Here is a 26771-nt window from a genome sequence, read left to right on the forward strand (position 1 = left end):
CTCATTCTAGGCTTGCCCTAGGGTAACCTCTAACCCAAAACTCAATCCATAACTACTGAATGTATCTTCATAATGCCAATTAGCCACTATCTGAATACCATCACATGTGACGAAGCTCAGATAATCCTTCGAGTAAAGGACTCATCCCTATAACGTTTAGACTCAAATGAGAGTTGCGCAATAGGGTCAAATCCAACACTCTAAGATTATTTAACCCTGATCACATGTGACTTAACGTATTCACCTAATGGCTAACTCCCATTACTCAGAGTCCCACCAGGCACAAAGCAAGTAGCATTCAGACAAAAGGAAAATCTAACCAGAACATTGTAACACCCGTTTATTTAATAATAAATAAATAAATAAATGAAGGACTCATAGCCCTAAAATAAATAATTATGTATAAAAGGATGGTCTCGAAGAGCTAATCGTCACCATTTTAGAAGTCGAGGGTTAAAAGAGTAAGTTCCGGACCCAATTCGTAAGTATTAATGAGGATGGGGACTAAATATTAACTTTTAGGACTTCATTTGAAAGGATTTTAGAGGATTAGGGGTGTTATTTTGTAAGGAAACATGGAAGGGAGGGATAAAATGTAACCTTTGGATTTCTTTTGAAAGAGAATTGAACGGCAGGGTTTGAAAGGTAAATATGGGATTTACATTATAATGATTTCCGGATGGAGGGGCTAAACTTGGAATTATGAAATGAAGTTATGGGGATCGAGGTATATAAACCCGTCACCCCTGGTAACCCTAACCCAAGCCTCATTTGTACAGCCGCCAACTTCCTCTACACTCTCCTTCACCCTCATCGGCGTCGCACCACCCATCTCCACCAATTCCGATCGCCGCCGTCACCATATAAGCCTCTCAACAGCCGAGGGCATCACCAAGCTCGATAGTTCTCGTCTTTGCCTACTGCTTCAACGACGAAGGCCACCATTCCGCCGCCTGATGCTGTCAGTTACGTTGTGTATGGTCGGAGATGGCCTGTAACCACTGCGCATTTCGGAACTCGTCTTGCTGACCTCGTTCTTTTCTTTTCCCTTTCACTCCATCCGCCGCCAAGGGCATGCTTCTGTTTCTCCGGTCGTGGTCGCCACCCCAAAGGGTTGTCGAGTTTGTGTGGGTTATCACCTGTCGAGTTGGGGTGTGTTTCCTTGTATGCCTGCTTGCTGTTGGCCAGAAAAGTGTGGGAACCACCATGGCGGCTATCACCTTGCTACCGTCGCCTTATGCCACAAAGAGGGTGGTTGGCTTCCCTCTCTGAGTAAAGGAATGAAGAAGTGCATGTTTCAGTCGATGTGTGCGTGTGTGTATGGCCGGAGTCCTCGGAAAAGGCATTACCACCACCATAGGGTGGTGGCTGCCACCATCTGCTGTCGCCGGCCACCACAAGGTGGCTGCGTGTGTGTGTGTGTATTTGTTTAGTGTGTTATTTGATATTTAGCATTGTATATTGTAAATCACAGCTTGGAATAATAAAAGAAATTGAAAACCACCACCGTGAGGTGGTGGTTGCCGCCTCCTGCCGCCACTGGCCGCCGTGTCGGGTGGCGGTGTGCTTGTCTTGTGAGTTGACTCGATTGGGGATTCTAGAAACCCTAATGGGCTCAAAGGAGCTCTAATGGGCCCAATAAATCTTAATGGACTCTAATGGACCCAATTAAACCCATATGGGCTTAATAAGATTTTAGTGGGCTTATTATGCCCAATAAAGCCCTAATTGTCATAAAAGGCCAACAAATTGATAAATGGGCAAATGTTTGGATTGGAACACCATAATGCCAATAAAACCCTAATTTGTGGAAATTGCTTGGGACACACACGAGAATTAATTATTAAATCTTAAATAATAATTAATAATCATTGGCAAACTAGCGTAGGGCATAATGGACTTAATGGATTAAGTCCTTAATGGGTTAAGAAAGAAACACTGAACCTTAATCATCATTTCATGTGAAAACTCTAATTTGGGATTATGGGCTTGGACTTATCGAGACCCACATTTGGGCCATTGGAATGGAATTGTGTGATTAAGCTCAATCACACCATATGACTTATTTAGAAGAATGATGGACTTAATGGATTAAGTCCTTAAAGGAATAATTCCTTAATGGGTTAAGTAGGAAACTTAACCCTAATCGACATTTTATGTGAAACCCTAACTTCACTTGGGTTTATTGTTGGGCCTTTCTATTGAGCTTTAATGATTGGATTATTAATGGGCCATCCAAGAATAATTATATAGGCTAAAATAATTTAATGGGCCTAGGGTAAGTACCATGTAAGGGGTTGGGCCCAATTTGGAAAATTGGGCCATAGATGGACCATAGTTGGGCCTTAATGATTGTATTATGTTGGGCCATAAGACCACATATAGGCCGGGGCCCAATTTGGAAAATTAGGCCATATGCTGGGCTTTGATTCCTAGTTCGCTTTGGGCATATGGTTTGGGCCTTGGGCTTGAATAAAGCCAATCTTAGGGTAATGTAGTAATTATCCAAGTATGTACTTATGGTTATGTATTGGGACCCGATTATTAATGGAGTGTTATTTTGGTGTTGACAGTTCGGGAATCTGTCAGCCAACAGCTGGGGTCGAGTCTGCGGGACTTCAGCAAGTGTGGGATTGTGTCTTCGGGACTTCAGTAATGTGAGGTGAGTTTCCTTCCAGTAGCGGTGGGTCTAAGGCCACAATGCCAGCCCACCAGTAGGAGTCATATGTTAGATGATTGTCTTTGTGATATCATTTAGGCTTGCTATTACCTGATATGTTATGTGCTAGGATGATATGTATATGCTAGTAGTTGTAGGGGAGATAGTCCCCAAGATCACCGGTCGACAAGGTTGAAGGGGCCGAAGGGGTAGTCATACCCACTCATGCTAGATAGAATATGATTATGCAATACATGTTATGTGGTAGTAGTAGAGGGGTGAAATAGTCCCCAATATCCGGTCGACAAGATCGAAGGGGAGGCCAGCACCCAGAGATGCTAGGTAGTATCCGGTCGACAGGACCGAAGGGGAGGCCAACACCCAGATATGCTAGGCAGTATCCGGTCGAGAGGAGCGAAGGGGAGGCCAGCACCCAGATATGCTAGGCAATATCCGATCGAAAGGACCGAAATGGTAGGTCGGGCACCCAGATATGCTTGATAATATATGTATGTTATGTGATTGTATGGTATGCAGTATGATGGGGGAACTCACTAAGCTTCGTGCTTATGGTTTTCAGTTTTGGTTTCAGGTACTTCGTGTCTAAAGGAAAGGAGTCGGATTGATCGCAGCGCATCACACTATGGTTTTCCGCACATGAGATCTTTGGGATTACACTATGATATTGTTTTATGATAACATGTTTAATTATTTCTACTTTGGATTTGACATGGCATGATATTACAAATGTTTTATTACACTGTTGGTTTTATAATGACGTATTTAAAAATGAAAATTTTGGCCTGTATTTTTGGGATGTTACAAGTAATCAAACAACTCTATCCATAAATCAGGAATTTGTACTAGCATGCGATCCTTAAAGCTCTTACTCATATAACACGTACATAAGGCATCCTCCTAGACCCTTAATCCTAATCTAGCATGTAGTTCTCATAAGCCTATCTTATCTAAACAAACATATATGGGTAATTTGGGAGAACTTACTTGAGCTCGGCTGATTGCATGCACCACACCCTTTTCTCTTTTCAATGTTCTTTTCCCTTTTCAAAATTCTTTTCTTTTTCTCGAAACTCTTTTTATAAAAATGATTTTCTTTTGAAAAATCTCATACCAAGTCCTCCGTTGAGTTCAAACACACCCGATAGTGTATCTGAATCCCCCAAACCAAGGCTCAGATACCAACTTGCAACATCCCAAAAATACAGTCCGAAAATTTCTTTTAAAAATCATTAATAAAACTATAATTGTCAAATCATATCATTAATATAAAAAAGTTGTTATATCAAATCAGAGTATCATCTCAAAACATGTTCCTTTTATCAGAGTAAAACATCCCAGGCAAAAACTTCTTGGTGTGTGCCATGCAGTCATCCCGAACTCTTCCCTTTACTTTCAGAAGTACCTGAAACCAAAACTGAAAACCGTAAGCACAAAGCTTAGTGATCTCCCCAATCTACCATATAACAGACACATAATCACATATACTGGGCCCCCGCCCGCTGCATTGAGACTTTCCCAGCATCGGACTTGCTCCGGCATCGGCCCCGCCCGGCATTAGGCTCCGCCTGGCATTGAGCCCCGCTCGGTATACAGGTCTATTTCTTCTAGGCCCCGCCTGTCACCGGGTCCCGTCCGCTATACACATACAAATATATAATCATCATCAAACTAATACATAACAATCAAACACAACACTATTACTGATGGTCTCAATGTCCCGCCTATCTTGGGCCTATCACCGGGCCCCGTCTGTTTCTAAGTCTGTAAAATCTTAATTATATATTACCCTAATGTTTGCACTAGCCATCATAGATCACCTGTAAGAATCCTTAGTTTTTATATGAATGGTGTGATTTATTCAGGTGGGGGGTAATTTATGACTATGATTTGTCGCGTTTCCAGGTTTTGGTCGATAAACTTTAAACGGGCACTGGGTTTAGTGGAAATTTGAGGCTTAAATATTATTGTTTGGAAACGTACTGATAACCACTGTTCTTTCCGGGAGAGTCTCTCCTGCAGTGATTAATAGTTCCCTTTCATTACTATCGGCATTCGCGTCCCTGGCTCTTGGGCACCCCCTTTTGAAATGCCCAGTCTCGCCATAACCATAGCAGGTTTGGCTTGCTCTGGCACTGGTGGCTTAGGCGACCTGTCGGGTAGGCACTCTACAAAAAATGAGCGGTATACCCTTTTCTGTTGCAATTTTTTCAATACATCTCTCAGCAATATCCATTCTGATGGAAGTTACATTTGTGCCACTTGGGTAGTTTTCCCGCATATGATTTCGTTGGCATTGAGGCATTAGGGATAGTGGTGGCATGAGCTGCCACACTTTGGTGTCTTTTGGCAGGTACCTGAGTCGTATAAACCCCTTTTCTTGCAACAAAACTTTCATTTCTTGGGTAGTACCTTTCCTTTGTCACAAGAGTTCTTAGATTTGTGATTTGGGGTGTCCTTGCAGGAACACACCTGCTGGTATCCTTGGTTGCCACTAGGGTTGGTACTGCTAGCACCGCTCCCATTTTCGTTTGCGTTGATAGTGTTAAGTTGTGCCATGACCGCTGACACAACGCTATTATGTTGGCTTGAAATGTAGTGAGATCCATTTGTAGAACTGGTGTTTCGCCGGTAGGCTAATTACTTCCTTGTTGCGACATGATTCTGTTGTATGGCACGAAACCGGTTCGTAAGTGATGATGGTCATTTCTAGTTGTATTTCATCTACACTTATATATATATATACACACACACACACACACACACATTTATGTATATACATATATAGATCACATGTTTTGTTGTATGATTCCCAAAGGTCTCGACCACATTATCAAAATGTACTTACGGTAATAGGTAATAGGTATTTTGTGAACGTAAGTTTATCAAAATAAAACATAATCGTCAATATTAAGTTGCCTCTGGTTACATGAGTCTTGGATGACGTACCTCTCATGATTTACTACTACTAGTTGCGATGAAATATGTAATAAACCTAATACATAGTGCGGGTAGTGTATCCACTAACTCACCTGTCTATACTATTCTATCATATGCCAAAATGGCGCACAAGGTACCTAGCCATTTCACTGGTGGCCTCTTCCGTTCTCTGTTATGCTAAGGCTGCCCTAGACTCATCTACAAGTAATTGTTGTCTCATGGTGACCACTTCCTCCGCTAAGGAGAGTAAACGGTATGCAATGTTCTCTTGCTTCGCTTGCTGGTTCAATATAGCTCCTGAATGGCGTTCTTGTTCTTCACGAAGTTGTCGAATTCGCATTGTCGCATACCGGGCTTCGCCTCCAATCTCCATTACCTCATGATGGAGAGCCTGAACTTGGGCGTCTAGACGAGCCACTGGTGGTACCATTAGAGGTAATGCTTGATTGGTGAGGGTGTTGGGGCCTTGAGTATGATGTAGTGGGCGCATGCCTAATGCGGATCGTCGGCCGACTCCTCTAGTCCAAGCATATCGCTGGGTTGCCCCTTGTGGAGCTGCATCCTGGCAAAGGTAGATGCCAATAACGAAGCTTGCCCTTGCATGGGCGATAATTTCTCGCTAGAATGTTCATCCAAGGAGGACCCCTATTGGGTGCTTACGTAACTGGAAGGAAGGAGGTGAAAGGGTCTCTTGCCTACTCCCGGTGGGGTAAGGTTTGCTAATGATTTTTCCAGCGCCTTCTTCCTTGTATGAATCATTATCATAATCATCCCCTTTGTAATCCACCTCTTGGTATTCTTCAGGACCTACTTATGGGTTCTCCTCATGAACCTCTTCTGGCTCCTCCTCGATCCATCCATTAGCCGCTATGGCAGGGTGGTGGTGGTCCTCGTGGTGAAATTCATCCATGTTGTCTGTATGAGAATAGAGGTATGAGAAATATGTAGGATTTAAGTTTGTGGTTCTATGGTATCCTAAAATACTCCTATAGTATTTTAAATGTTGCGTTTGATTCTGGGTATTTTAGCGTTGGTAAGTGTAGACCCGTTGTTTACTACGACTATTTCCCAGCGTATGCTAGTTACACCTCGGATAAATATAGTTGATCAGGCTATATATATTCAAGGTCTAATTACATATCCCGAGGCTGACCCGTAGTGTTCAACTCGTCATACAACTTTTATAATGTACTTATTATGACACTGTTCCTAGTATATATACATGTATGTATACTTTTATAAAATACTTATATTTAGAAAGAGTATATTTTTAGTCAAAGTGTTTTAGTCCCATTGTATTTATAGTTGTATATCTTGTATGGTTTGATATACTAGTGCACTATAAACAATGCTCTGATACCAATTTGTCATACCCCCAAACCAGGACGGTGGAAACGTCCTAGGGCAGATGACGTCATTGTATAGTATCATAACAATTGAATATGAATGAAACATAGCAATCAAGCAGCATACATTGAGAATACAAACTTACATAATTTACATATTGTATTTGTTCATAAGTTACACAAAAATGACAGGAAAGTAAAATTATATAGTGTTGCATCACTTGATCTAAAAAAGATTTGATTACCTGTTACTGGTTCCTTGATAATACAAGTGATTTTGAAAAACGTCAACAATAATGTTGGTGAGTTCATAAGCATTTTTGTATGAAAAAGATTTGTAACTACTTTGTTTAAAATGATTTTGTATGTTTCAGAAAATCCAATATTTTCTATAAAATAGTTTGTTAGTCTACTAACCAAGACTAAAAATGTATGTGTGTTCTTTGTATCTTTCTCTGGTAAGTATGGAAATGAATGTTCCCAGAAAATCCGATATTTTCTAATGTATGAAAACTGTAGTCTTAAAACCCTAAGACAAGAAGTGTAGGGATAGTGTACTGAAAAAAATAGTATGTAGTTTTATTTTTAATAAAACTGGTGAAGTGTAAGCTTCGCGTAAACCAAAATAGTATTGTTAATCCCTATGTGAGTTATTATAACCATGCTTGATGTGAATGTTCTGCCTGTACAACGTTCTTCGGGCATCGGAATACGTAAGATATTTGTCACCCTAGACTGGCTCATCTAGTTATAGTGAATAGCTCAGGTGTGGGGTTGTCAATCCCCGTATAGATCTATACACAACTACCTCACAATCATGTCCTCTAGAGTTGGGCATACCGAGTAGCTGACATGTTTCCGGATGTCATCCCTCAACATGTCATGATACCTAGTCTTCCTCATCTCCTCATCCCTTGCACACCGAGGCACCAGTAAGGCCCTCTACCGGAACTTGGCGGTAATCTCCACCACAGAATCACTCGTCTGCCTCATATCCAGAACCTCCTTGGCCAGTTGCTGCAGCGCAACAACCAACACAAACTCAACCCTAAACTTGGTCAAAAAGTTCGACCAAGTCATAGCCTCAATGGTTGGGACTCCCAACAAATCACTAATCGCCTCCCACCAATCTCGAACTCGGTCTCTCAAACAACCCCAACATATAGAACCTTTGACCCTTAGGGCAGAAGCTTGTCAACTTAGCAGAATCCATGTCTGCAATACACCTCCTGGCCATAATTGGATCCTTCACCTTGCAAAAGTCTGGCGCACCACATCCTTGGAAACCCTTGCAGGAAAGTATGTGTGTCCATGTCTGTCCAGATGCCATGTCACTCCTGAACACCTTGAGGTGATCCTCCATCAGCTTGATGATCCCTTCCTTGATCGACCCGAAAATCATCGAGGTCGCCTCAAGGATCTCTCTCGTAATCTCTGACGTGATGAAATCGCGTAACCCATTATCAACCGGCTCGGAACCCGCACCCGAACCTGATCCTAAACCTGATCCGGACCCTGAACCTCCTGCTCCAAAACGTGTCACCACCATTCTGAAACAAAACAAATAATCGTCAGGGTCATACATAACCTCGAGAGGTATCACACACTCTACACGTTCCCTGGTTCTATCTCAGCCCTCCTTGTCTCGAGTATGAATCCTCTACTTTTAGTAGTACGGGTCCATACTACCTTCCAGATCTATCCGTACTTTCCTCAAGGATTGCCTTGACTTCACCAAGTCCCTTTCACTACTACTGCTCACTGCACTAATCTCATCATAGGCTTACCCCGGGGTAACTCTCCGACCTACTCCCCACCATCAGCTACATAAGAAACCCCTGCTACCTTTACCTAACTAGCTCGCGAATACCATTACATATCACTAAGACCATATAATCATTCGAATGAGAGGTCCTAACCTACAACGGTTGGACACAAGCAAGAGCTGCGAAATATGGCTAGACCTAACCTTTTGAAATTATTTAGTCCTCGCAATATGTAACTTAACGTATTTGTTTCCTAGTTAGTTAAAGATAACTAGAACTCCTAAAAGCACAAAGCAAGTATCATTCGAGCATTGAGTAACAAAACCAAGCATCTCCTATTCAGGCCATCATATTACTGACTAATCAGTTCTAGCATGTAATTCAATAAGCACATATAATAGGCACATAAGGAATCCTCCTAGATCCTTAACCCTAATCTAGCATGCAGTTCTCATACATATACAATACGCATATAAAGCATCCTTCCTTGATCCCTAAACCTAATCTAGCATGCAGTTCTCATAATCATATCATACATCATAACATAACATGTATGAGTATCTTGGGGTAAACTTACTTGAGCTTGGCCGATTGCACGTATCACATACCTTGTTCTTTCTCAAAACACTTTAATTTAATTTTTAGAAAAATTATTTTTCTTGTAAAAATCTTTCAAACCCTCGATTTGAATCAAGACACCACCGAAGGTGTGTCCGAATCCCTCAAACCAAGGCTCTGATACCAACTTGTAACATCACAAAAATACGGACCAAAATTTTCATTTTTGATATAGCAATTCATAAAACAATTTATAGAAAACATCATCAAGTTATTTCATTTCATAAAAACACCATAGATCATAAGTCTCAAAATCATGTCATAACGAAGTAACAATGTCAGAGTACAAATCCCCATTATCACATATGCGGAAATCGTGTGTGTGATACGTTGCTACTGTGCTGTCTCCTTTCCCTTTGAAGAAGAAGAACCTGAAACAAAAAGTGAAAACCATAAGCACAAAGCTTAGTGAGTTCCCCCATCATACCACATACCATATAATCACATAATGCTTAACATATATGGGTACTGGCTTCCCCTTCGGTCTCTTTCAACCAGTAACTTGTCTAGCATATATGGGTGCTGGCTTCCCCTTTGGTGTCTTTCAATAGGTATCTGGGGACTATTTCACCCCTACTACTACCACATAGTACTCTAACATAAACATATAAATCATATACGTCCTATCATATCTAGGTGTTGGCTACTACCATATAATAACATAGCAAACTAGCACATAAAGCATAACAAATCGTGGCATACCAGATAATTATACAAATACAATCATCTCTACTATAACTCCTACTAGTTGGCAGACTGGTGCCTTCGACTCACTTCTATCGGAAGGCAACTCACCTCAATGTCGCATAATAGCTGAACTGTCCTCGGTGCTGGGATCAACTCTTCTCAAACTCCTACACATAACAATCCACTTTAATTACCCTTTCATATTCATAAACCCTTTAAGGGTCAACTCTGGTCAATGGTCAAAGTCATAGTCAACATCCTGGTCAAAGTCAACATCCTGGTTGACTCAACTCGCCGAGTTAGTCCATTAACTCGTCGAGTTCCATAATCCATAAAAACCTGAAATCTCGATCCTACTCGTCGAGTTCTTCCTTATAACATAGTCGGGAGTTTTTACTCACAACTCGCCGAGTTCCTCCTTGAACTCGTCGAGTTCTCCTTCATACAGAGCTGGGACATTTTGCTCTTAACTTACCGAGTTCCTTCTTGAACTCGTCGAATTCTTCAATATTCAAGCCCAAAACATGTCTAACTCGCTGAGTCATCTCTTAGACTCAACGAGTTTACTTAGTGACAGAAAAGGTTGGGGGACCACAACCCAAATCGCCGAGTCGTATGAACAACTCGTCGAGTCCCCCATAGTCTAAATCCATACAGTCGTTTCTAGTCGAGCTTAATGTATCTAAGTCATAAATCTGGTTCCCTGGGGTCGATATATCATGTAAAGTTTCTAACTTTACGTCCATGCATGGGTTATTTAGCTCAAAAAGCCCTAAAAAGTGGTTCAAAAGTTGTATGGGACTCCCATGGCCATAAAGTTGGCTCCTTCATGCCATGGAGTCCCTCAAAGGCTCTAGATTTGAGTTATGACCGCAAAACATGCTTGATGCATGAATGGTCCCAAATTAGGCTTGTTAAAGCCCTAAACTACTCCATGAAGAGATATACTAAATAAATAGACAAGGTATATACTTTATACCTCAACAAGGCTGCTTTCACCATGAAATCTCTGGATCCAAGGCTTCTTCCTTCAACCAAGCAATTCAAGCTTCTACTCCTTCAAGGAAATACCAAAGAATCACTCCTTTTTCACTCATACACACTCACAAGGCTCAAGATCACTAATTAGGATTTTGATGGACTGAGGGAGGCAATGAGGGAGGCCACAATGGAGTGTTAATGTCCTTAAAAAGGGTGCAAACCCTAAAAATTAGGGTTTAACTCTAGCAATCCTACTCGTCGAGTCGAGGCTTCTCGACTAGTCGAGTAGACTTCAAGTCCGGCATCCCAAAAATCCTTTTCTACTCGACGAGTTTGGGGCCTCTAACTCGTCGATTCCCTTTACAAAAATGAAAAATAAATACATACTAGGAACTAGGCGTTACAATTGGGCTTTCGGTAATTAACGAGAATTTGGGCTTTTGGATTGATGGATTGGACCTTGGCTATGGGCCAAGTTGAAGAGGGTGGAAATGTCTTTTACCTTAGTTTGGAAACTTAGTGTGGGTCGGATTAGATTATTGATGGATGTTTATCCTATGATTAATAGCGTAGGGATTATTGTGGGCCAACAATCAGAGATTATTTCTACAAGATTCGACAGTGCGATGTGAGTTTTCCTCACTGTATTTACGAGTCGAAGGCACCAAGGCCGGCCCATTGGTTTGATATCTTACTATTCGCTGATATAATGAGTATGGAATAGTACGCATGATTATGATAGTTGCCGATACACTAGTCTGGTAGATCTGTAGGACTATATGTGATTCTTTATGCTTGATTATCTGTTATATGTTGTTATATGTTATATGTTGTTATCTGTTATATGTTGACATATTGTGTTGGGTTGAGGTTGTACTACTTTGTTCTATAGCCAACAAACCCTGGAGCATCTAGTTATGAGCTAAAGGCCGGGTGGGGCATGCCAGACTCATACTGAGGGCTCAGGTGCATTCCATATACGAGCTAAGAACTGGGTGGTATGCCAGACTCGTACTGAGGGTTGAGAGTATTTCATTTTGATGACTGATTGGGTCAAAGAGCAAGCTAGACATAAGCTGTGGGCCCCATGGAAAAGCTAAAATTATGTTGTGGGCTTAAGGAGCAAGCCAGACATAAGTTGTGGGCCCCAGGGCAAGCCAGACTTATGATGTGGGCTCAGAAATAAACCAAATATGAGTTGGGGGCTCGATAGGCAAACCAGAATCATACTGTGGGCTCAGGGGTAATCCAGTCTTTTAGTTGTGGACCTAGTGCATGTTGTTTATTAGTATATGTTATCTTTTTGTGTGGTGGTACTTTAGGGGAACTCACTACGCTTTGTGCTTATAGTTTTTTGTTTTATGGTTTCATGCATTTTAAAAAATAGTAGCAAGGCGAAGGCGTGACCGTACACATCCATATTTTATGTCATCGATCTTGGGAGGCAAACATTTTTAAATGATGTTTTTTTTTGGAAAAAAATGTTTTGTAAATACTTTTATTAGTATGGGTTGTTTTTGAAAAAAATTTATTAGTTGAAAATTTGGGATTTTACAACAACTTTTTAGCATTTAGTTTTAACAAAATGCTCAAAATCTAAAAGCTATCCCATTTATCCTTTAGCAACGCGCTACCCACTAGTTTTTGCCGAACATGCCCTAAGAAGAGAAAATATTAATGGAAATAAACATACCTAAATATAGTAAATATAAATGGCAAGCAAATCAATACACGAGACACAAACATTTATGTCGTTTCTTTATGTGATGTTGATCGTTTTTTCTTTGTGACCTCAGGAGAATACAATATGTTTAAATTTTACATGACTTATAATCTCCCCTCTAAGAACAATATATAGGCATTTGTTAGAGTAAATTACACCAATCGTCTATCGTCCATATACCAACAAACATGCTTAGTCTCTATTTTCAAAAATTAACTCGGACGTCCCTAGTGTTGTTTTTCTTGCACAGTTAGTCCCTATAGACGTTAAACGTTAAATACTTTTGTCTAAGTGCACCACGTGCCTTGTATGCAGGGGAATTTTCGTCTTTCTAGGGGTGGTATACATGAACTAGTATGGCGCGACTTCTAGGTATAATAAATCGTTTCTCACTTCATCCTCCTTCAACTCTTTCCACTGCACACCCAAACCCTAGTTTTTTACTATTTTGATATACACTATGGTGAACTAGAGGACTAGGAAAGGATGGGAGGAATATGATCTCCAAAGATCATATGATAAAATATTCTACATTACTCTATTGATAATCCATTATAATTTCCCTAATGTCTAAAATTTTGAATTTTTTTGTTTTGCAGCTGATAACCCATCAATATTTAGCATATGATTGCACTATGGAGGGGTATTTACAAAATTTACAGGTTGCAAATACATCAAGGGGAAGATGAAATTCACTGATAACATAGAGAGTGACTTGTTATCGGTGCATGGTATAGATGAAATGATGGAAATTCTTTAATATGTGGAACCAAGTAAAGTTATCTACTATCACATCAAACAACCAACATGGGATTTAGATTTTGGGTTGTATGCTTTGGCTAGTGACCAAGATATAAACCATTTTAGGTCTTATATTTCTAAACACAAGTTGATAGAAGTATATATAGAGTTATGGAAAACCAACTTATATATGTATGAAAATTCCCCAAACCCTGCAAAGATAAAGATATAAAAAATTCTTGCATCCCTTTGTTGTAAAAGCTTGTTCTTGACATGGTCAGGGTCAACTATTGGGGATTTTCCCAGTGAAGAAGCCCCTGCTTTCGAGAATGTTGAAGATACAAACCATCCCCCTAATGCATTACATGAAACAACCTTGGAACAACCCCCTTTTGCATTGAATGAAAGTTTGGGTGAGCCAAATGTTGTAAATGGTGAACCAAACCCTACAGGTGAGTTAAACCATGTCTATATACCAAGAATGGAAAGCCTTGTTATTAAAGCAAGGGCGAGAAGCACATGTCCTAATAAACCAAATGTTACTGAAGATTGGATAGATACATTTGAATGTTTTAAACCTTTTTGTGAGACTTACAACAACCGCTCCAAAATTGCATTTTATAACCATGAGTCTTATCAAGTTGGAAGAAATCATCGGTGAGGGGAGAAGTCATACGAAAGAGATGATATCATAAGAAGGGAGGGATAGAGGATTGTATATGCTTTCAAGTTGCAATGACATTAACAAGGAATAACACCCCTGAAAAGACGAAAATGCCCACGTGTGGCACTTAAACAAAAATATTTAACGATTAACATCTATGGGGACTAACCGGGCAAGAGAAAACAACATCAGAGACGTTCCAAGTTAATTTTTGAAAATAAGGATTAAACACGCTTTTTGACATATGGATGAAGGACGATTTGTGTAATTTACTCCATTCATTGTTTACATGTATCATACATACTTATAAAGCTAGCATTTTTTCTTGAATCTCATGCATTTGAAACCCCATTTTTTAACTTCCTCAAACCACATTCATTTGAAACCCCTTTTTTATATATTGCAACTCAAAAGTTTTCTTAATTATGATATAACACTCAAAAGTTTTATAATTTATATTATGTTTAATTAGCATTTAGTGAAAAGTTTACTATAAAAAGGTCAATATTTTGGGAAGATATACATACAAATCATATACAAATTTCAAAAAGAAAGCAAAGTTAAAGGGTTTTGTGTTAGGTTGAGGTGTTATGACCACTATTGGAGATATGTTATTATATTATAGCTTTTAATTTGTAAGTTTGTTATACTAATTCGTTTTTATATGTTCTTCGTTTTTGGATTATTGTAATACAGTCGTTGTATATTGTGTTTTAATTGTTAATATATTGATCATATGTTATATAGGGTGATGTCGAAAATATTTAATTAAATATTTTAAATAAGTTTTTTTTTATTCTGTTATTGTATCGTTTCAAAAAGATAATTAATTAAAACTCATAAATATGTTATACTCTCCATCTCTCTTCTCTCTCTCTCTCTCTCTCTCTCTATATATATATATATATATATATATATATATATATATATATATATATATATATATATATATATATTGCAACTCATAAATTTTCCTAATTATGATTTAACACTCAAAAGTTTTATAACTTATATTATGTTTAATTAGCATTTAGTAAAAAGTTTACTATAAAACGGCCAATATTTTGGGAAGATATACATACAAATCATATACAAATTTCAGAAAGAAAATAAACTTAAAAGTTTTTGTGTTGGGTTGAGATCTTATGGCCACTATTGGAGATATGTTATTATATTAGAGCTTTTAATTTGTAAGTTTGTCATACTAATTTGTTTTTATATTTTCTTATTTTTTGATTATTGTAATACATTCGTTATATTTATATAAATTGCAAGGTATAGTCTTGTGCTTGGCATTTGATCTCTTTACATGGAATTCAATATTTATTATTTCACAATAAAACGGTCAATGTTTTGGGGAGATATACATACAAATCATATATAAATTTCAGAAAGAAAACAAACTTAAAAGTTTTTGTGTTGGGTTGAGATCTTATGGCTACTATTGGAGATATGTTATTATATTAGAGCTTTTAATTTGTAAGTTTATCATACTAATTCGTTTTTATATTTTCTTCATTTTTTTATTATTGTAATACATTCGTTATATTTATATAAATTGCAAGGTATAGTCTTGTGCTTGGCATTTGATCTCTTTACATGGAATTCAATATTTATTATTTCACAATAACAATTTGCATTGCATATTTAGTTATAATGTTTGGAAATATTGTCTAAAATAAATATAACTTAGAGAATTTAAATATCATTTATATTTCTTCCTATCTATCTTTCTATCTATGGTACTTTCTATCTATGGTGACAAATTTATTACTAATATATATTAAATATCAAACATGTCAATAAATATTTAACATGGGTATAAAATAAAATATAAGAGGAAGTTTAACTTCCCTATACCTTATTATATAATAAACTTGAAATATATATAGGCAAAACCAAAAATTATATATGGTGTTTTAGTAACCAAACATATCACGTTTTGTACCGTCATACAAATTGAGTTTTTAACCAAAATAGAGTGATTGGAAAAAATATTTATCAATCGAGTATAGTTTCAAAAATATTTACTAAACTAGTGTTTTTCTAATTTTTCTTGTATTTTTCAGTTTTTTTACTTTTTATTTGATTTTAAATATCAGTTTTTTTTTGTCCAACTTTTTATTGTTTTTTTTTCTTAAATATCAGTTTTTTTTTTTTTTGAAATATATGTTTAAAATAGTATAAAAAAACAAAAATTGTATATACGCCTTATCGTCAATTAAAAATAAAATGTTTTAATGAATTGCACTATTATAATTGATTTTTGCCACCTATCACAAAAATAAACACCATAAAAAAATAAAGTTTTCTAGTTCCGCTAAAAATATTTTCTAATAATTATGTAATATTTCATTTTTAATTGACGTCAAAACATCTTTGTTCAACATATATTAAAAATATTAAGATAACATTTCAATAAATTATGTTAGTGACTGCAATTACTCATGCTATAAACTATTATAAAATGACCGATTAAAAAAATATCGTAATATTATACACTATCAGCAGTGGTAAATATCATTGCAATTGCTTATTTTTTTGTGGTATTATAAGAAAATTTGCCCATAAAATTATCCATATTTCTATGAACTATTAAATAATTGAAAATTATATAATAATGTTACAACACATTAACACTTAATATCAAATGAATATATATATATATATATATATATATATATATATATATATATATATATATATATATATATATATATCAAATTAGAACAATTGAAACTAAAATAATGCATTAATGAATTTATTCAAATAAAATATTGTGGGTTTTTAATTTGCACATAAAAATTTATTTAGAAGACGTACATTGACATATATTTTTAATATGTAAAAGCCTAACGGAGGAGGTAACGGCCTCTATATAAATTTATCCATAAAATGTATTACCGTTAAAAAGATGTTCAGTGGAACCGAGAAACTCTATTTTTCATGGTACTTCTTTTGTGATGGATAACAATAATCAATTATAATAGTGTTATTCATTAAATCATCTTATTTTTAATTGATGAAAATGCATGAAATTATGTATTTTGTATACTATGTTAAACATATATTTAAAAAAGGAAAAAAAAATTGAAATAAAGAATAAAAATCTGATATTTAAAAAAAAAAAAAACAGTAAAAAACTTAAATAAAGAAAAAAACTAATATTTAAAATAAATAAAAACAACAAGAAAATTTGAAAAATACAAGAGAAAATGAAAACCACTAGTTTAGTAAATATTTTTTAAAGTATACTAGATTGGTAAATATTTTTTCCTATAACTTTATTTTGATCAAAAACTCCATACAAATTGGGTTGTAAATATATTATAGTTGTCATGAAATCTAACTTATTATGAACATTTATTGCATTTTGCATCAAATCATATATCTTAATGTCATATATGATATATAATGTAATGATTATTCAAGACACATGTATATCATATTACTTTTTTACACATATCATATTACTGTTTTACACACAAGAAAGTGAAATCAAGTGTTTCAACATACCCACATTGCAACCCTAATCTCAACTAATATCGACACAACATCAATCGACTGATCTGACTTCAAACTTCTAAAACACGGGCTACGATTAAGAAGTTGATTTCCATGAAAAGTATCAATTTTTTCCTTATAAAACTTTAAAAATTCCGATTTCACTCGTTGAGTAATCCACTCATCCTCAACTTGAATACCTTTGATCGTTTTTTGTCCTCTCTTTTTCTTTCACATGCCATGATAAAATTTAGAGTTTTCATCTCCGTCAATAGCCCATTTCACCTTGACATTTTGAGGTAAATCGTGCACCTATATCTTTTCCATCTCATAAATTCAATCAAAGAGCTCTTTCCTTTCCAACACTAACTCTCGACAAGCAACACCAACATATATCATGTTATTAATTGCACTTGCATACTCTAATTGAACCACTATTCGACCAAAGTTCCCGTTAAGTTTCTCTTGAATCATAATGAATGTTAAATTTCTTAATGTTCAAACGTCAAAACTTTTTCAGGATCTTCTCTATGTAATTGAATCGACTTAGAAAAGTCTGAGTGCATGTCTTTTTCACATTGACACCGAGAACGATATATACTTCTCCTAGATCTCTTATTTCTATCAATGTCATATTCAAATGATAATGTATATCAGTATATGTATTAAGAATGCTTAGGAAACAATTTTCTATCAAGTTACTTAAGCTCGAACACGACTTAAGCTCGCTCAAGACTCAAGTCAAAATTGTGGCCATTGGTTAATTTGATCATATTTGGGAGTGAAGAAGAGAAACTATGTAGGGACGATGAGGTGGAATGTTGGGAGCTTGGGAACACTACCCCTCATGTGGTGTCTCACGTTTAGCTTCTTTTTACGATAGAAAATAACTATTATGACCCTCTTTGAATCCATGGGTCAAGCTAATCCAAAGATGGATCCATATATCACATTCTCTCAAGTCTCAATCCATATGTGAATCCACTTCACATTCTCTAATCCACATGTCAGTGGTACTTTTTCTGATGTTAATGTTATTTTTATTTTAGTAAATTATTTTTTATTTGATCAAATTAAAATTGTTTTATTTTTTATTGCAAATAAAAAAATGAGCAAATGAGGGAGGTGATGAAAACTATTTACAAGATAAAAAAAAGTGTGGTCTGGAAAATTCTGGATAAATAAAGGTAGCAAGCAAAAACTATATGGAGCATGACAACTCACCCCCATTGCCTAACAAAAATTAAAGTTGTATTTATCTCTTTTGAAGGAGACTTCAATTATTGTATTTTAAGCCAAACTCAAACATGCGAGAGAAAAAAGACATCGGTTACTTATGTTTCTCGTGACATTTTACTAAATAAAGGGCTTTGACACTGAGGAAAGAGAGTAAAAAACAGAATAAATGATATAAAAGGGAATAAGATTACATGAATTTGAATCCCAGCTATAACCAGACACTTGTAAATCATGCGGGGAAAAGGACATCGGTTACTTACTTTTGTCGCTCTCTGTCATATAAAAGCCTCTTCAGTCTTCACCCACACCCATTTCCACCGGCGAACAACCCAAGTCTTCCTCCGGCAGCTGCTGACACTTCCATCTCAACTGTTTATCATGGCTTTCAACATACTTTCTCAGGCACTGTGAGATCACTCCCACCTTCCCCTTCGAGCTCTCTTTCAGTTTTTCACTCCACCACCGGATTTCGGTGGTAGAAAGTCGGAAATGGTGATCGAGAAGACTGCCGATCATGGATCATCAGGTGGTAGTGGCGGTGATGGTAGTAGGTCTGAAATGGAGTTACAATCGTTAGCTCATGTGGGCATGGAAAAAATGTCTCAGTCGGAGCTCTACACACTCTCGCGCTGTTCCTCCTCCGCTTTCGACATCCAGAGTACCGAAAATGTTGTCATCCCTAACATTGACTCCGCCCACCCGTCTACAATCCCAATCACCACCACCACCACAACCCTCCGTAGCAAAATTTACGCATTCTCTCACCGACGAGGTCATCACCGTCGCATTTCCGCTTCCCTTAACGACGACGCTGACCCACAGCTAACGGAAAATAGGTTCATCTTAAATTTCCTGGAGAAATTGGAAGCGGGGGGAGAGGTTAATGATTCGAACGCTAGCAGAGACATGGTGGCGGTGGCGGATAACGAAGGGGGAGCTCAAAAGAGGAAGAGGAAGAGAAAATCGAAGGCGGCGGAGGAGAACAGTGAAGAATTCGAGGGTTTGGGTGTGATCAATGTAAACGGAGAGGAGATTGATCTGAAATTCTTGGCGCGTGGTGCCGATGGCGCATTTCAAGCTGAGCTAAACAGGATGACGGAGGGGATGGTGCGAGAAGATGAATTTCTAGGGTTTTTAAAGGGTTTAAAAGGACGGTGGGGCAGCAGCCGGAAGCGGAGGAGGTATGTCGACGCCGCTGATTTCATGAAAGCGCTGCCGAGTAACTGGAAAATCTTGCTCTCTTTACGCCCTCGTGCTCGCCGGCCGTCTCTCTACTGCCGGAGATTCGTCAGGTAGTAATCATCACATTTTCCCCTCCTTTTCACTTTGATTTCTGATGAATTTTGTGCGTGTTTCTATTATTTCAGATCGAAAATTGTAGTGAACGATTTATGTGCATGATTAATGCGCAACTGGGTTAGTTAATCTTGAATTAACAATTCTTTGGTTCTTGAATCAGAAAAAAAAAAACTGATTTTTACTGGTTTTTGAAGGTTGTAGTTTCAAATAGTTTAACATGGTTCTTTTTCACTTTGGAATGGACTTGATATATATCAAATTCAGAAAGATAATCCCATTTTCTACAAGTTTTTCAATTCTGAAAAGGAACACAATCTTTAATTGAACTTGTTATTTGTTAATTCTTTTATTATAAAGTTTTTAGTTGTCAACTTCTCATGATCCATGGGACGAAGACTGTTACAAGTTTTTGTAGTAATTTCATTATGTTTTCTTTCTTTTAAAGTGCAATTTGTAGTTTGTACATTAGGATTGGACTTGATCTTTCCGTTTATAACTAGAATGGTTTGCAAGTTTTTGTAGTGGTTTCATTATGTTTTCTATCTTTTAAAGTTGAATTTGTAGTTTGTACATTAGGTTGGAATTAATCTTTCCGTTTATAACCAGCATGATTTGCGCTTTATGGTGTTTGTGGTCTACAACTAATCTATCAATTTGCATTATAACAATGAGATGATTTCTTTTTCATTTTGGTTGATTTTTTCTATAATATTAACAATGACAAATGTGATCTCAATCAACATTAGATCTTCCATGCAAAGTGGTAAAGAAGAAATGGGAAACCAAATGTTATTGATCAATCAATTTGGTAATTCAAACCCTGAACTTCACTTCTTTAAAAGTAAACTAAGTAACATATCTAACAAAAATGTAAAAATACAAAAAAAAAAAAAAAAAAAAAAGAAAGGAAAAGGGCACAGAAGATTGCAACATAGCTTTGTTTATCGTTTCTCATGCACGTATCCGTGTCGGAAAAGTCCATTTTACCCTTGCATGGGTGTTTTGCATGTTTCGGGGCTTCCGTTATCATTCAAGAAACAATGTATACCATGATAATGGCTTTCAATAACTTTCTTGATAGACTCTTTCTTTGTTGAAATTTAGTTGGTGAGGGTGTTTACCCTTTTAACCTTTTTTAATCCTACTTTCTTCTTAATGCCATGGCTGAAAATGTTGCTTTCTTGATTCCATCAGTCCATCAGATACGCATTTCAAATCATGCAAAGAAGTTTCATTCTACTTGAAATCTCTATTTGCAACAAATGATGTCAATCCTATTGAAGGGCCCATGTGCCAAGTGGATCTTGAATCGGTAAGTAGATAACAACATAATCATCATGTTGATTCTATAAAAACCAAAGCATAAAAGTTAATTCTTGCACCTTATTTTATTGAATTTCAGTTGTCTAGAGTTCCTAAACCATCTATTATAGAAATAGGAGCTAATGACTTGCATACTCTTCAGAGGATGGATTCCGATACTTTGACCGGGAAAAAGTCAACCGTAGAGAATTCACTCAAGCAAAAACAAGTTGTTGCACATAAGGTAACAAAGCAAACCATATCTTTTTCTCTTTGTAGTAAAAAACAAAGTACATTACTATTTATACAGTATTTATTACCTACGAATTGTCGTTTCCGTTTTTTATATGATTTTTGTTGAACTACGTTGCGTATATCGGTAGCAAAATTTAAACCGTTTCTAAAACTAAAATATATTTATAATCTCTATCAACTTATTCCTATCTTTGAATCTTTAATGGCAGATAGTTGACTTGGAAAATATCCCCATGAATGGACAAGGATCATCAAGCTTGACAAAGCCATCAAATGAACCAAAACACAATTCTGAAGTGAAGAGAAATTTGAAAACAAGATGTATGTGGTGTCTTGTTGAGTTCTTTTATGGATCTGTTGATGCAGAAAGTCTCGCGATATGTCCAAAATGCAAAGAAGATATTCCAGGAGAATTGGAAAATACAGTGTCAAGGTTTTATCATCATGACAACAAGTGATGTGTTTTTTACCTAATGCCACCACCACTTTTCATCAAGGTAATTTGTTAACATTTCTGGGAATATCACATCTTTTCTACTATATTCGGGAGAATTAATTAATGTTAACGAAGAGCTATTTGGTTTCTTTATTTTGCATGTTGGATTCAAGAAGACAACTGAAGAAGCTCGTGCCTGAAGATTTTGGTGGTTGCATATGTATGTAGACTGTGCAGTTTTTCTTATGGGTATAGCTAGCAGCAGATCTTACAAAAAAAAATAATAATAATAAGTTTGACTTGTTAGTATTTAGTCAATGGTTTGCCATTAGGTCTGGTATACATCTAGCAGGTATATCTTAGGCTTTTATATAGAGTTGGGTCTGATATAGGGTTATAACTTATATGGTATGTATGAACTACATATAGCAGGTTTATCTTGTTAGGTTTTATATAGAGTTATAAGGTATCTTTTTTTTTTTTTTTTGAAACTACCAAGAAGCACAAAAGGAGCAATTACACATGATCTAGAGCCAAATAAGGGCTCCAATCAAAGCCATTTCCAATTGACCTAGCTATCTTTCCAATAGAAAGATCCAACACTATTTCCAATTCTCCTTATCGAAAGAAGTCTACACCACTAAAAATCTTATAAATACCGTCAAATCAATACCAACATTGAATATTATTAAAATATTGAGTAAATTACACGAATGGTCCCTATGGTTTGTGGTAATTTGCACGTTTGGTTCCTAATTTACTTTTTTAACTCGGAAGGTCCCTACTGTTTGTTTTTGTTGTTACGCGTTTGGTCCCTTCTATTTGTGTTTGTTACGCGCTTGATCCCTGTCTTACCTAAACAGATTATTATTTGAATATGGAAAAAATGATGGGATAGGTAGGGTAGGGTGAGGAGAGTAGGGTTGAGAGTGTGTTTATTTAAATAAATTAAAAAATCAGGGGTAAAATAGTCTTTTTAGGTAAGACAGGGACCAAACATGTAACAAAAACAAACAATATGGACCTTCCGAGTTAAAAAAATAAGTTAGGGACCAAACATGCAAATTACCCTCAACCATAGGGACCATTCGTGTAATTTACTCTAAAATATTTAAATATTATTAAAAGAAAATATTTAATTCACCCATTGTTTTAAAACTCGTAAGAAGCGTGCACCTTAAGGCGGACCATGGCCGAACTAGAAGCACCGCCTCTGTGGTTGGATTTGAGACGTACGCTTCGTCCAGGTGAAGCGTAGATGAATCGATAGAGGCGGTGCGTTTTTCAGAAACGTATGCCTTGATTTTTAGACTAATTTTGACTTATTTTGATTTAGTCACGATCCCATCCCATGGCCAAATTGAATGCTGGAACGTGTTTTTCCCAAACGGAATTGCTTCAATTTGCAATTGGGATCGTCAATTTGGATTTTGGAATGCCGAATTGGAGATTGACTGGAAATTGATTGCCGACTGAAAAATTGACCACCTACCATACCTACAATTTCCAGTCTTATGCTTTGATGCTTCGATTACCTTAATGGATTCAAGTGACATTCCAATTATCCTATATTCCTATTCCATGCAACAATTCCTTCTAGTATTCAATTTTGCGTATTCTACACTTCGTGTAGAAGATATTGAAATAGAAGCACCAGAGAACTTTATTGTTCTTGGTGAGGAGAATGACGACCAGGTGCATTAGGAAGCCAAAGAAGTTCAGACCCTTGGAGATTCAATTATATATTATTGTAGTTTCAATTATATGTTTAGTATTTTATTTTTTATAAGATATATAGTTTTTATATTTACTTTTTAATTACGCCTCGAGGCGCGATTCCGTTCTTTTAAACTTTGAATTCACCAATAAAGCAATCAGAGCAATTGATTGTGTTTTAATCATATGTTTTTCATTCTTAGATTAAATTGCTGACATCATCTTCTACAAATAAAATTCAAATACAATTATATTTAATTATAAAATCTAAAATAATTATAGAATCTTTAAATTTATTATTTTATCAATTGAAACATATCATTCTATTTTATCATTCTATTTATATACATGATATCAGTTTCTCTAATTAATATTGTTCATAATTTAACTCTCTTATTTATAGTTTTTGATTTCCAAATTCAAATCCGTTTATATTTTATTATTTATTTTTTTTTAAAAAAAAAACTCGTTAAACAAACATATCAATAATTAAGTTAGTAACCTATAAAATCTAATATAATTCCATTAAATCAATTATAGTCAATATTATTTATAATTTATTTTTCAGTATATCTCACATAAAATGAATCAATTTGAGATAATTATCTAAATTTTAAAACTGATTAAATAAGAAACCGTGCATGGAAAATCATCACACGTTCATACCATTTGCATTTGATACGTTTGGTTTCCTTACGTCGGATGCGGTAGAGCTTCTTTGTAGACTACAACGGATCATGCATATCAATATTATATCCCCTAGATCAATAGATGTAGTTTTCAAAAGAATTGGTTTTACCATATAAAAGGGCTTAACGACACAACTTATTGCTCATTTGCCTTCTTATTCGTTGTATGATGATAACTAAAAATTTGACGATTAAAGTCAATTAATTTGAAGTTTTGAATTAATATGGTTGATACCTTTAATTTTTTCCAGATGAATAGAAAATCTTCAAGATGATATCTTAGAATCCCAATTTTTTTAGAAAATAATGATTTCCTTATTCAAAACCCTATATATACGATTACACTGAAGTGATTATTCTTACGATTTTGGATTGAGTCTTATGATTTAAAGTGTTTTTCTTGAGCAATCTTATTCTCCAGTGAAGTATCACTCTGTCAACATTCTTCTCTATAGTTCCTTCTCTTATTTTCGATATAGATGCGTGCCACGATAATAAGACAGAAAGAGGTGTCAGTGGCCATTAAAGATGAAAATGTAATATATAATTTAAGAATAATATATAAAGTGTAAATTGTAGATTTATGATATTTATTTCAATGAAAAATATGTTGTTTGGTTGTTAGGTTACATATCTGGTTATTTTTTTGGTTATTATTTTTTTATAATTTGACTTTGACAAGTTTGATCTAAATTTGATAATTGAAGCAGGTAGGAAAGATATGTGCTAACGATTTTGAATTTGTATTGCCCTATAGAAACCAACCGTAACCTCACATACCATTCCCACATATCTCAGTAGGTCTTAACATTTCCCATAATTCAGCTACAACAAGTTATTGATGCACTTCTTGAATCAATCATCTAAACTAAATTTCATTTGTTAGTTGGATATAGTGATCAAAATGCAAGATTTATGAAGGTTCATTATTATTTATTAGTGTTAACATTTAGCAAATTATGAAACTAATATTATATTTTTGTTCATAACATGTTTTTTTTCTTGTAATAATTTAATTGGTCGGAATATATGTATATATGATTGAGTGTAACTTGAAGAATCATATTTTAATTTTTATAAGGAAAAAATACTTTGAAATCGATCAAATTATAATGTCTGAATTTGATGTTTATGGTTATGACAATTCACATTATTTGTAATGTTTATCGAATTTCTTTACAGAATTTAATGTTGTTGGTACATGTAACAACTTATTGTTGCTTTTTGTTTTACATGGTCAATATGAAAAGAGCTATATGAGACTCCATGAGGGCTGATACACCGAACAAATTCAATTTATAAAGCTACCACATAACATATTTTAATTAAGAAGTTGCATTATGTTATGATAAAACAAAAATCACATAGATCATTTATGTTAAAAATTACATAATTAAAAACCCAAATTACTCTAATATAAATATTAAATACTTTTATCTAATAAGTTTGGTTCAAAAACTCTAAAAATAAATCTACCTAACATTTTTTTATATTAAAATTCAACATAAGACAAAACCACCTATTAATGTGATATGTATTTAATTTATGTTCCCCGCGTTTAACGCGGATCATAATCTCTCTCTCTCTCTCTCTCTCTCTCTCTATATATATATATATATATATATATATATATATATATATATATATATATATATATATATATATATATATATATATATATATATATATATAGTATTAGAAGCTGACATACAATAAATACATATATAGCTTTTATATAGAAAGTAGGGATATGCAAAAAACCGCACAAACCACTCACACCGCACCAAACCGCACCGCATAATGCGGTTTAGAATTTCGTGGTGCGGTTTACGGTTTATAGTTACCAAACCGCGGTTCAAACCGCACTACGTCGTGTATGTATATATATATATATATATATATATATATATATATATATATATATATATATATATATATATATATATATATATATATCAAAGTTTTCAATCATCAAATATTTCATATTTTTCAATAACTTTATTCTATATCACGATGGTTAAATATGATAATTAAAAACTTAAAAGACTATGATATCAAATTTCATAATACATAACAACTTAGCAAAACATTATGTGGTTTTTTTTGTTTGCAATATCTATATCTTTTAAAGGTATGCAATATAATTAATAAATTTTGAAAGTGTTTAAATGAAATGAATAACAACCAA

General features: G+C 35.5%; 1 protein-coding gene across 3 annotated transcripts; it reads left to right on the forward strand.

The window, feature by feature from the left end:
• The first annotated feature begins 19084 nt into the window (after positions 1 to 19084).
• On the forward strand, positions 19085 to 22640 carry LOC145047484 (uncharacterized). 3 transcript variants are annotated; one of them, XM_078995759.1, is made up of 5 exons: positions 19085 to 20178; positions 21380 to 21497; positions 21588 to 21731; positions 21952 to 22239; positions 22352 to 22640. In XM_078995759.1, the coding sequence occupies exons 1-4, from the start codon at positions 19376 to 19378 to the stop codon at positions 22198 to 22200; spliced, it is 1314 nt and encodes a 437-aa protein (XP_078851885.1). In that variant the 5' UTR covers positions 19085 to 19375; the 3' UTR covers positions 22201 to 22239; positions 22352 to 22640. The 3 variants fall into 3 exon arrangements, with proteins under 3 accessions (XP_078851885.1, XP_078851884.1, XP_078851886.1); XM_078995758.1 differs by having other exon boundaries at positions 22355 to 22640; XM_078995760.1 differs by having other exon boundaries at positions 21651 to 21731; positions 22355 to 22640.
• Positions 22641 to 26771: the final 4131 nt, after the last annotated feature.

This window comes from Lactuca saligna, chromosome 5 (assembly GCF_052625555.1).
Source record: "Lactuca saligna cultivar CGN05327 chromosome 5, ASM5262555v1, whole genome shotgun sequence".
Lineage (NCBI taxonomy): Eukaryota > Viridiplantae > Streptophyta > Magnoliopsida > Asterales > Asteraceae > Lactuca > Lactuca saligna.

What these genes read in the sequence shown, in the direction of transcription:
- LOC145047484 (XM_078995759.1), top strand. Translation starts at nt 19,376, where the DNA reads ATGGTGATCGAGAAGACTGCCGATCATGGATCATCAGGTGGTAGTGGC. An exon ending in GCCAAGTGGATCTTGAATCG is followed by an intron (nt 21,498 to 21,587) that starts GTAAGTAGATAA and finishes ATTGAATTTCAG; the next exon opens with TTGTCTAGAGTTCCTAAACC. An exon ending in AACAAGTTGTTGCACATAAG is followed by an intron (nt 21,732 to 21,951) that starts GTAACAAAGCAA and finishes CTTTAATGGCAG; the next exon opens with ATAGTTGACTTGGAAAATAT.